The sequence below is a fragment of the Medicago sativa genome, chromosome 5 (genome assembly GCF_051527215.1).
Source record: "Medicago sativa cultivar Bolivia chromosome 5, Bolivia_mono, whole genome shotgun sequence".
Classification (NCBI taxonomy): Eukaryota; Viridiplantae; Streptophyta; class Magnoliopsida; order Fabales; family Fabaceae; genus Medicago; species Medicago sativa.
Genome location: NC_140753.1, coordinates 64266451 through 64279257, shown reverse-complemented (window position 1 = coordinate 64279257; position 12807 = coordinate 64266451). Strand labels below are relative to the sequence as shown.

The following is a 12807-nucleotide window of genomic DNA, read 5'->3' as shown; positions in this document are numbered from 1 at the left end:
TTGAAACTCAATTATTTAATTAATAATTTATTCTATATTCTTTTAATATCATTATTTAATTAAATTTGAATTTAATTCTAGTTTATTAATATAATAACAATACATAAAAATAGTAGTGATTTTTTCAAAAAAATAAAAATAGTAGTTTATATAAATATAAAAGGCTGCCGCATGATTGAAGAAAGAAAGAATAATGGTGGTAGTGATGTGCCACGTGTTCGAATTCTAGTGGCAATAGGGTCTAATCAAACAAAAGAGTGGTAGTAGTGTACATAATTCAAAAAGGATGGTATTTTGGTAGATAATTATTTTAATAGTGGTACAGTAAAAAAAAAAGCCCATTATGTAACAACCCATCTTTTAACTAACCTAGGAATGATATTTTGACAACCAATTTTAAATAACTTTGAGTGACAACCTTTTTCGCCTTTTTTATTGGACAATAACAGTAGAGAGAGAAAAAGGAAGAGAGAGAATAAAAGTACAATGAGAGTATGAGAGTGAGTTGCCACCAAAGTTGCTAAAAATGGTTGTTCAAATATCATTTCTCTAACTAATAATGGGAAAATTAATTGGAATTAATTTAAGGGTCCTGCTAACCGGTGCCCCGGGGCACTGGTTAATCATACCATAAAAGGGAATTATTACCCTAAAATGAAACTGTTTTTGACTTTATTATAAATTAATTACACAATTTCAATGCATTAACTACTATATAATTTCCTTTTTCACACCCTTAACCTGTGTCCAGGGGCACCTGTTAGCATTTCCCTTAATTTAATTCAACCAAGGAGAATATTGATTAATTGAGAATAATGAAAGGGTGTTTCAGTCATTACCTTAATACAAAGGGTTAAAATAGTCATTTGCTTCCTTTGGGACAAAGTAGTAAAAAATTAAAGTGAAGAGGGTTATTATGGTTAAAAGTCAAGGAAGGAATTTCTCTCCTAACATCACAAAACAAGCTTGCTCAAAGGAGGGGGAGAAGTGGTAAAAGTGGGTTCTTGCTCAACAAGGTGAGTTTTTCAATTTAAGCTACAATTTCAGTCAAAAGGAACTGAAATTAAAGTTTGGAATTAGTGGAATTGTCATGCAATTGAATGCAAGATAAAACACTAATTGAACTATCCTTTTGTTGTTGTGTTTTTACATACATGTATGAATTTTTGGTAAGCAATCACCCTATGGAAGTACATGAATGCATTTGTTTACAAGTGAATAGGAGCTAAATCAACCTCCACATTCAAAAATGATGGAACAATGAATGCTCTGAATGAGACTTGGATTTGTGAGTTTTTAATATATAGCCTTTAATTGCAGTAGAATTAGTATTGGAATATTGACCAAGAAATTGGGACTGTTTTAGGTTTGAATGAAATATGAATAATACATACCCATTAGTGTGAGTTTATTCTCAGTTAAATGTTTAATGAATTGATAAACGTTCAGATTTCTGAAGGTAGAAATGGTCAGTTGATAACACATTACACAAATTCACCATGTTTCTTTCATCTTCTTCTGTGAAGGTGTCATACACGACTCACGATTCACGAACATTCCTCTTCCACCCAATCTTATGCGAACAGAACAAATAAGTCTCTTTACGACTGAAGAATGAGTGTGTTCTTGGGCCATCCTAGAAACATAGATAGGGTCAACAACCCTATATACAGCTTTTTCCTACACGTTCACTTGCATCACGTACACAAGTGCTCTCTGAACCGTGCAATAAGGTCACCTATAGCACGGCTCTCCCACTTGAGTGACCTTAGCCCCAGGCAGGCCATGCTATTCAATGATACTGGAAAAATGGCAGCGTAACGTAACAGTATTGAAAGATGGTTGCCTTTTGAGGGAGGGAAAGCTTTTCACTTTCAATAGGAGCCCTACTTCCCTCTTTGCGACCTCATCACTTCAAAGCGCAAACCCATTTCTTTCTGAGACTCGATCTCTCCAATCTTCCATCTGCGACGGGCGATCTCATACTCTAGAGGTTTTCTTTGTTCTTTTTGTTCAATTGTTTGTCTAATTCAAATCTATTGCTGCTGATGCTTGTTAATGGGTTGAAGAAATGTTTAATATCTCAATTTTGATTTCACTAACCCAATTTTGAATGTTTGAGTATTGATGTAAATTATAATTCAGAATGTTGAATCCCCTATGCCCAATTCTGAAGGTTTTCTAAATAACTCAGGAAAACATAATTTACATTCAGAATTATAATTCTGTAAATTATCGTTCAGAATCAATTGGCTTTTTCTTAATAACTTTTCAGAAAAACCTAATTTACATTCAGAATTAAAGAGAACTAAGAATTGAAAAATAATACTTTGAAGATTTGAAAATCTGTAATACAAGAGTATGGCATCAGTGTTTAGTAGTGGGTACTCACTGATTTACGTAACAAACAAAGAAACTCACTGATTTAATTTTTTTTCTTTTTGGGATTCGAATCCGAACAAAATGAAGACAAGAAAAATTTTCAAAAATTGTTGGTTATAGTATGTTAGTACCTTATGTTTTGAAACTCTACGATGTTTACTGGTTTTTGTTTACATTGGAGGGTACATGGAACATGTTGTGTAATGAAAATAGATTGATTGACATGTTCTTATATCCTTTGATAGATCTGCATATATTTTGGCTTGATATCTGGAAGTGGAAACCCAGAATTTGATAGATATTTTATTGGTCTGTCAGAAGTGTTTATAGTGATTTATAATTCTATTCTTTCAATTTTTTGGAAAGTGCTTTTGGTAGGCACGTCATTGGCTGCATGTACTATTTCTTTGATGAAATCTAAAGTTGTTTTAAACTCTTAATAACAGATTTTGTATACTTTTTCATTGTCTCTATTTTCATACCTTAGTTGGACAAAGTTTAAAAAAGACAGTTGTAAAATAGTCATTAGTGCTACCATTATTAATAATAATTTTTCCGTCCCCATTTTTTTTCCTAGATTTCAATTATAATATAAAGTGAAAAAGGTAACATTTCTTAACCTATCATATTTTAATTTTCTGGGAAATGAAGGTGGATTTTGCTATAGTGTCAATTATGATGATCATATTTTGATTCTCAATGGTATTTTAGGTTGTAAATTATTTAATCAACACAACAAGATGAGATGATAAATTGTGTTTGGTGATGTAACTTCAGGTGTTACAATCAGGGGTGGATGCATTGGTGTTGTCAATAGTTCCTGCTGACATTGGAAGACCAACGAGATTAGAGAAAGCTATGGTTCAATATGGAACTTGTCGGTTGGAGAATCCGGTATACGAAACAGTCAAGTATTATCAGTTTCCGAAGACTGGGAAAATCAACAACAAAATATATCATTTTTTGCTCTCATTGAGTTATGCACGGTTGGTTTTCCATCTATCAAGATGTAGGCATGGTTTGAATCTGGAACAACTGGTCTTAGCATTCTAACTGTGGAACTTTTGCCAGGTAGGAGCATTTTTTCAGACTCACGAAAATTTGGAGCACCGGGCAATGATGGAGAGACTTTTGGGACCTCTACCAGACCATATGGTTCAAAGGTATAAGTAATGAACTTTCAGCATGGTCTGTACATTTCTCTTTCGATTAAATTAATTGTTTTGACTTTTGAGATTCATCTGGTGTCTTGTATGTTATGAATCATTGAGCAGGTGATTAAATTATAATTGAGTGCACTAAATTTATGTAGTAACATATTTTAAATATATTTGCTTCACAGTACTAGAAGGGTACAGTTATTTCAAGCGTGGATCACGATTCAGATGGCCCGAAGGAGGTGTTTCAAGGGAGAGCATAAATGAAGTCAAGAAGCTTGGTGATCTTAAGGTTTGTTTTGTTTCTTCTATATCAGTAGTTTTTGGGCTTGATCTTAATAAATATTAGACTGTGTGAATTTTACCTTGTAATCACTGATTATTACAAGTTTAATTTGGATGTGACAGTTTATAGTGTGTTAGTTTTGATTATGTGGCTCTTGCTTGTGGATGTAGTCTAGATTTTACTAGTCCAATGGTAATTGTGATCAGAGAGCCAAAATCCTGTAGGCATGAGAACAAGCTTTGATGTATTGTAATGTTGATTTGGAGTCTGATCCTCTGCAATTTTTTCAAATTTCCCTGGTTTCATTGAGTTAAATACGAGGGATATATTGTCGGCAAAAATAAATAAATATGAGGGGTGTGGCTGCGACGGCGATGTCGTGGTTCTATGGGTTGATTTGTGATCTGAACCTGTTATAGCATGTTTGATAGACTAATTTTTCATAGAATCTAGGGACATGTTATAGCATGTCTGATCTGAACCTGATTACTGTTGGATAAAATATTGATACAATCAATTGCTATCATACTTGGTAACTTAGATGTCTCGTAGTTCTTCAGTATGTATTATGTTGCCTTTTCTACAAAACCTACTAATTTTTCCTTGTTTAACTACGTTTATGCTACATATGAGTTTGTTTCTTAAAAGGATAATTCAACTCTTAAGAAGATGAACTATGGCATATTCTAAAATCTTGTCTCTTAGTGGAGGTAGAATTCATTTAAGGTAGACACCACCTCATCCAATGCAGATAGGAGATGTTGGTTCGTAGTGTGGAGCGACTTCACTCTAGTTCATGGTTATGAGAAAAAGGCTAAATGCAATTGTAGTGGCTCCTTCGTTAAGTATAATGATGATACAAGTGCAATGAGGACTCATCTTGGCACATGCGCTAAAAATAGTAACAGAGAAACAAACAAAAGGCAAAGAACCACTAGAGAATGACAAGTAAGCTCTTCGCCGAGCCATTCTAAATTTGACTAAAGGCATGCCAAGCGCAACACCTGAAAACATTTGTATCTGTAATATCCCGAAACATAGAATACTTGAGAAATTCTGATAGAAATTAAGAACTGTCATTTTGACCCCTTAAACGATGAAATTTGCCCAAAATCACGAGAGTGCAGGACATAGTCCTGTGTTTGGTTTAGAAGCTCGTTTCCATGTGAAAAGATGTGGTTTTTCGTTGACTTTGGTAGGCATGTTTGTAAATTCAGCATGCACTTATAAATAGACAAACCAAGAGAGAGAAAACTAGATTTTTACAATTTCCTCTTCTTCCTTCCATTAGCTCTCGGCTGAAACACTATAACCACCATACTCCACCATTCCAAACCAAAATCCTACAAAATTCACATGCAATTGAAGGTTTAAAATGCTTGGCTTGTTTCAAGATTTACAAGGAACTTAAATTGTAAAGATTGAAGGGGAAGAAGAAGAATTTTGGGGTTAGGGTTTCAAATTGATAAAGGGGAACTGAAGGAGAATCAGAATTTCTATGGAGTCAAAGTTGAAGGAAGACATTAGGAACTCATTAAAGCATCACTACCATAGGAAAACAAAGGTGGATTCCCCTCCTTCATTCCTCATTCATTTGGGATTAAGGGTTTGAATAATTGGGTCTTTGGGGATTTTAAAATATGAATTTTGAAAATCATAGAACATGCATGTTAGTATTAGTGAGATGAAGTTGTTGCATATATGCCTTTGAGTACTTTATGTATGATTGATGATGATGATGATGATGATGATGATGATGATGATGATATTATGGTTAAATACGGATGTTGGCCAATTTCTTTGATTTTTAAGAAGACATTCTGTAGTGATCTCAAAACATCATAGGCATGGCATAATTATATGTGGTCAATGATAATTCTTCTTTCTTTTTACCATGTAATATGTGTGCCTTTGTAGTACTGTCCATAATTTGGTTCATGATACTTTTGAGTTGATATTAATACATTGTGAATTGTGTGACTTATTTAACTTAAAGATCAATTTTAATCCTTCGTGATTAGAGATAAGAAATGAATGTATGGGTGTTTGTTTACTTATCAAATTGATGGATTTGTTCATTAATTGGGACATTCAAGTAGAAACAGGTCAATATAAAAGACATATTGGTAAGTGGACATAAACGGTTAATTATGGAATTAGCCATAGAATTTAAGTTAGCCATAGAATTTAAGAAAGGTATATGGTGTGAACCTATGTTAGGAACCACAAATAAGAACAGGAACAGCAATACAATATTCAGAGACAAATGAAATGAAATAGGACTTTATTGATGGAAAATTGGAGATTTACAGAAATGGGGGAATGTATGAATCCCTAGATCTGACAAGAGCTAAGCTCCTGTAGGCCAGCTCACAGCTGCCTATTCATTCTATATCACTGAAAATATCCAAGGTACCTACTCTCAACCCCACCCACTCCTTATATAGTGGAAATGATTGCTAGTCCTTTCTAAGCTCTCCACGTCACCAAAATTCTATAACTAACCCTTAGCAGGTTTCTTACACCTTCTAGAATAAACTTGCCAAACCTTGGGACCCACAGTTGTATTATGAACTAATGATTCAGCAGTCCTAACAATACTCCCACCAGAAAGCATTGCCTTGTCCTCAAGGCAGAAATTTGGGAACTGACTCCTTATGATCAAAGTGTCCTCCCATGTAGCCTCTTCAACCTTTTGTCCCCTCCAATGTACAAGCACTTGATCAATCTTTTCACCCTGTACTTGAATTGTCCTACGGGCTAGTACAACTTCAGGTTCAATGATCATTCCCTTATCTCCTTCCAAATCCGGTAACTTTTCTTCCTCATGATAATTTCCTACAGCTTTTTTCAACAGTGAGACATGGAAAACAGAATGAACACGTGACCCCTCAGGCAGCTTCAACTTGTAGGCTACTGCACCAACACGTGCTTCCACCGGGTATGGTCCGTAGTATCTTGCTGCCAACTTAGCATGAATCCTGGAAACTACTGATTGTTGTCTATGGGCCCTCAACTTGACAAACACCCATTCTCCAACTTCAAAGCTTCTATCACATCTCTTTTTGTCTGCCATCTGTTTCATCCTATCCTGGGCCCTCAAAAGCTGCTCTCTTAACTGTCTTAAAGCCTCATCTCTATCTAACAACTCCCTTTGTACGGCTTCAACTCTGGTTTCTCCTTGTACCCAACGTGTCATGACCGGTGGAGATCTCCCATACACCATCTCAAATGGTGTGTGACCGGTAGCAGCATGGTAACTAGTATTAAACCAATATTCTGCCCATGGTATCCAACTGGCCCAGGTTTTTGGCTGATCAGCTATAAAGCATCTCAAATAAGTCTCGAGACAACGATTCACCACCTCTGTTTGCCCATCAGTCTCCGGGTGGTAAGCAGTACTCATCTTCAGTTGTGTTCCTTGCAATTTAAACAATTCTTTCCAAAAATTACTCATAAAAATGGGGTCCCTGTCACTGACTATGGATAATGGAATTCCATGCAGCCTGACAACCTCTCTAACGAACACTTCTGCAATTATTTTAGCTGTATAAGGATGCTTAAGTAAGATGAAATGAGAGTACTTTGACAATCTATCCACCACTACTAACACCGCTTCATATCCCTTTGATTTAGGCAACCCCGTGATGAAATCCATAGATAGGTCCTCCCAAATACGATCAGGCACAGGAAGTGGTTGCAATAATCCTCCTGGTGAACTGGCCAAGTATTTCTGTCGCTGACATGTATCACAACTCCTTACATACTCTTGCACTGTATTCTTCATACCAACCCAGTATACATTGGCAGCCAATCTCCTGTAAGTCCTGTAAAAGCCAGAATGTCCTCCTTGAGGAGTGGAATGAAATTCTGCCAATAAAGTAGGAATCACGACAGACTTGCTGGACAGTACCAGCCTCCCCTCATATAGTAACACTCCTTGTTTGAGCATATACCCTGGTCTTAAACTTGCATCTCTCTGCAGATCACTAATTATATTTTGCAATTGTGAATCTTGTGCCAACTCTTCACGCAACAGCTTCTCATCCTTCCATTGCACACTAGTGATTCCCTGGCATAACTCCCCTTCTTCTCTTACCCGTGAAAGTGCATCTGCTCCCCTGTTAAGTTTCCCGGGTTTATAAACGATTTTGAAATCATACCCAAGTAACTTAGCAGCCCAGTTTTGCTGTTCAGCTGTAACTACCCTCTGTTGCAGTAGCTGTTTGAGGCTCTTCTGATCGGTAGACACCACAAACCTCCTCCCTAACAGATACGGCCTCCAATGTTGGATGGCTAGCACGACAGCCATTAACTCTTTTTCATAAGCAGACTTGGTAAGGTTCCTAACGCCCAACGCTTTACTATAGTAAGCTACTGGTTTCCTGTCCTGCATGAGTATTGCTCCAATTCCTCCACCTGAAGCATCACATTCTATAACAAATTCCTTGCTAAAATCCGGAAGAGCTAAAACTGGAGATGTAGTAAGACGCCTTTTTAATTGATCAAAAGCATCTTGTGTCTTGTCATTCCACATAAACGCGTCTTTCTTGGTAAGTTCTGTCAATGGCTTGGCAATTTTACCATAATCTTTGATAAACTTCCTATAATAACCTGTCAAACCCAAAAAACCTCTTACTCCTTTTACATTTTTTGGAACCGGCCATTTGGTAACGCTCACCACCTTGCTGGGATCCACTGCCACACCTTCCTTTGAGATCAAGTGCCCCAAATATTCCACAGTCTCTTGCCCAAAATAACATTTCTTCTTGTTGACCACCAACCCGTGTGTTTGCATAATTCTCAGCACCTCTTCCACGTGCTCCAGGTGTGTTTTCCAGTCTTGACTGTAAACCAATATATCATCAAAAAATACAAGCACAAACTTCCTCAATAATGGTCTAAACACCTCATTCATAAGGCTCTGGAATGTAGAAGGAGCATTCATCAACCCAAATGGCATCACCAGGAACTCATAATGGCCTTCATGTGTTCGGAAAGCGGTTTTATGAATGTCTTCTTCCTTGACCCTTACTTGATGGTAACCAGATTTTAAGTCCAGTTTGGAATAAAATCTAGCTCCGTGTAACTCATCAAGTAATTCTTCAATCACCGGTATTGGAAACTTATCAGGTACAGTTGCTTTGTTAAGTGCCCTATAATCAATACACATCCTCCAAGAGTTATCCTTTTTCTTCACCAAAATAACAGGACTAGAAAAAGAACTTGTGATGTGCCGTATAATTTCCGCCTGTAACATTTCTCTCACTTGCTTTTCAATTTCATTCTTGTGGTGGTGAGGATACCTATAGGGCCTAACATTTACTGCCCCTTCTCCCTCTTTCAATGTGATCACGTGCTCCTTCTTTCTCTTAGGTGGCAGCCCTGTAGGTTCTTGAAAAACTCCACCATATTTTTCCAGCAACAATTCCAGCTCCCTTGACTGCTCACTTGCCAAGGTGTGGATACTACCATCCTCTTTACGCTTGTCTTCATACGCCCACCAACCAGTACTCCTCCGTCTGGACTTACAAATAATACTTTGTAAAGTTTCTATCACACCCCCTTGTGTATCCATTCCCTTCAATGTGACCCATTTTTTGTTGTGCCAGAAACTCATAGTTTGTTTGTTCCAATTTACAATCATGTCTCCAAGTGTACGAAGCCATTCAATCCCTAATACCATATCCACTCCCCCTAAATCGAGCAACTGCGCATCAACTACCAAGTGCACATCATCCACATCTACTTCTAATTTTTCACATGTTCCCTTGGTCTTAGAGTAAGACCCATCACCTAGCTTAATACTCATACACGGTGTATCAACCACTGCCCAATTCATTTTCTGGACCAATTGTTGAGAGATGAAGTTGTGGGTTGCTCAGCTATCCACCAATACTACTACTGGCACCTCTTTTATCACGCCCACCAGCTTAATGGATTGTGGTCTAGAGTGACCCAAGTGGAAAAATTCCATCATGCACATTTCCCCATCACCTTCTTCCTCGTCATCTACCTCTACTGCCAACAACTTCCCTTCTGGATCTCCTTCTTCATCCTCCTCTAACACCAATACCCTTAGTTGTTTATCTGGACATTGATGCATTGGGTGGAAAGGTCCCCCACATTTGAAGCATAACCCTTTTTGTTTCCTTTCCATCAGTTCATTGTAAGATAGGTGGGTGAAACCACGGTCTCGAGGCCCACTTCTTTTCTTGTCATATTGGGCTTGCTTCTCACCTTTGGGCCCAAACTCGGTTCCTTTAGATCCACCAGTTGACCCATGCTCCTTGTTACCCTTCACCATCACCCAGTCAGTACTACTTCCTCTATTGGATCCATGGATCCCTCCACGGGTTGATCCATGACCTGACTTTGCTTGCCTATGATAGCTCATACCCGAATCACCCTTCGTTTCCCTTTCTACCACTCTGGCTATCTGCAACACTTTGGAACGCTTCAGATCTCCCATCACCGCAAGACTCCTGACCTTCCCTCGAATCTCCTCCTTCAACCCATGTAGAAAATAACCCAGAAATTGTTTATCTTGTAATCTGGGTATCTGAGCAGTAAGGTATTCGAACTCTGCAATGTAGTCATCCACACTCCCTCTTTGCCGGAGCTCCGTCAACTGTTCATACACATCACCTTCGCCGTGTCCGCCATACCTTTCTAACAGTGCATCCTTCAAACGTTCCCATGTCAGTTCTTCGTCTTCGTTGAGCAGCGAATTGAAGAAATGGATGGTAGGACCCTCCATACACAACTGAGCCAGATTCACCTTAACCTCCGGAATCGTATCCTGGACGCGAAAATACACCTCTGCTCTAGAGATCCACCCAGCCGGATCTTCGCCGTCGAACATCGGAAGTTCAACCCTCTTCACCGATTGTCGGAAATCGGCCAACGCCTCACCTTGGAGTTTGCTCGATCCGGATTTTCCGGACGTATTCGCCGAAGAATCGCCGGTGTTCTTCGCCGGACCTTCGTCGGTGTTCTTCTTCGGGCTTCCTTCGTCAACCACACTCCCATCATCTGTTCGGATCGTCTTCCCCAAACTCTTCTCAAGCAACGCGAGGAGCGCTGTTTGAGTCTTCTCCATTGCGGCCAGTGTTACCTTCACTCCCACGATTTCTTCTTCCAGAGATGCTACTTTTGCTTCCATACTCTTGAGTGTTAGCTTCTTCGGTGGCATTCACTGATTCTCCAACGATTTTAATCCGGTAGGTCGGACCAAATTGTTAGGAACCACAAATAAGAACAGGAACAGCAATACAATATTCAGAGACAAATGAAATGAAATAGGACTTTATTGATGGAAAATTGGAGATTTACAGAAATGGGGGAATGTATGAATCCCTAGATCTGACAAGAGCTAAGCTCCTATAGGCCAGCTCACAGCTGCCTATTCATTCTATATCACTGAAAATATCCAAGGTACCTACTCTCAACCCCACCCACTCCTTATATAGTGGAAATGATTGCTAGTCCTTTCTAAGCTCTCCACGTCACCAAAATTCTATAACTAACCCTTAGCAGGTTTCTTACACCTTCTAGAATAAACTTGCCAAACCTTGGGACCCACAGTTGTATTATGAACTAATGATTCAGCAGTCCTAACAACCTGAAACTGGTTAATGACACTAGAATAAAACCTTAAATGAGGTAAGTAAACATGATGTCTTGCATTGTGTAGAAAAGGTAATGTATGCTAATAAACTTGTAGTAATTAATGGTTGTGTGATGTGCAACTAAGCAAATCAATGTACTTATATTACTAGTAGTTGCGATATATGCAACTAGGTTTATATACAAGTTGTGTGGGTAGAGTCAAGCTGAGGATCTTTCCTCCGAGCACAGAGGGAACCCTTAGATGTCAGTTACAATGTATGTAGGTAAGTGGGTCGCCACTTACAATGGCTAGTTTATAGCAGACTACATTGGAAGAATCGATCACTTAAGATTGCCCATGTTTGAGTGATTGGTTAGACGCAGTTGTGCTCAGTATAGTCTTGTTATATTAAAGTATAACAACTAAGGCAAGTAATGCTAATATACATTGTGTATTGTTAAACAAAATGGTAGATTATACTATTATTATTAAAGTAAAGCAATTTGTCCTTGTTATCATAATCTTTTAAGATTGAATAACATTTTTATTCTTATGTGGCATGTATGTTTTATCCCAATTCGGGAACTCACTGAGACCGTAGTGTCTCATCCCACTCTGTTGTTTCTTTTTCAGGTATAAGTCATTTGAAGTCAATCGGATACCGGATCACAAGTGTCTAGAGTCTATAATTCTCGATTGTAGTTTAAAATTCTCTCTTTTGTAAAATGTGGCTGATTGTATTTAACGTTCTATTTCAATTCTCAAACTCTATATTTCAATTTATGTCCGTTGTATCAAATTTTTATTGAGTAAACTTTCGGTTTTAAGATCTCTGGCTGTTACAGTATCAAGCCTTAGATCTTCCTTCTTTTGATTATCAAATTTATTAGGGTCAAGATATGCCAGTTTTATGGATGTGCTGCGCTGTTATTAAAATCTAGTTTCAGTTTTTCTTTGATACTGCATGTGTTACTTTATGTGTCTGTTAAAGATTTGGGGTATCATGCTCTTTGACAAGGTTCTGGTGCCGAAAAATGGACATCATTACTGGCTGCAGTCACAGTTTGACTGCAGAAGAAGATAAAGAACTGAGACGGATGCGATATGAAGTTGGTCACCGGAAGGAAAAAGAGATTAATGGGACTGAAAGAAGATTGCTTGGAGATTGTCCGTTAACTCTGAGGAAAACTTACTTGCTTAGAGAACTTGATTTTCTATCACACACCAGGATTTAACTTGGTTTTACTAATTATTTTAAAATATTATGATGGAAATATTTTTTTCCTTATTTATATTAGTTTAAAAAGTTAACGGAAAAAAAAAAAAACCTTAACAAGTTGGAATTTCAGCTCAATAAGTTTGACTTTGTA

The 12807-nt window shown here is 37.8% G+C and overlaps 1 protein-coding gene and 1 long non-coding RNA gene across 7 annotated transcripts; one reads left to right on the top strand and one right to left on the bottom strand.

Annotated features, from left to right (window-relative positions):
* Positions 1 to 933: 933 nt before the first annotated feature.
* On the top strand, positions 934 to 12352 carry LOC146923990 (uncharacterized). 6 transcript variants are annotated; one of them, XR_015009944.1, is made up of 6 exons: positions 964 to 1016; positions 1175 to 1288; positions 3160 to 3368; positions 3454 to 3545; positions 3725 to 3831; positions 12071 to 12352. It is a non-coding gene; the product is annotated as an uncharacterized LOC146923990 (long non-coding RNA). The 6 variants fall into 6 exon arrangements; XR_015009943.1 differs by lacking the exon at positions 964 to 1016 and adding an exon at positions 1527 to 1993 and having other exon boundaries at positions 1023 to 1288; XR_015009945.1 differs by lacking the exon at positions 964 to 1016 and adding an exon at positions 1527 to 1993 and having other exon boundaries at positions 1023 to 1288; positions 3725 to 5389.
* On the bottom strand, positions 6093 to 11020 carry LOC146923991 (uncharacterized). Its single transcript, XM_085709064.1, has one exon. It carries the CDS (start codon positions 11018 to 11020, stop codon positions 9707 to 9709), a length of 1314 nt encoding a protein of 437 aa, XP_085565190.1. The 3' UTR covers positions 6093 to 9706.
* Positions 12353 to 12807: the final 455 nt, after the last annotated feature.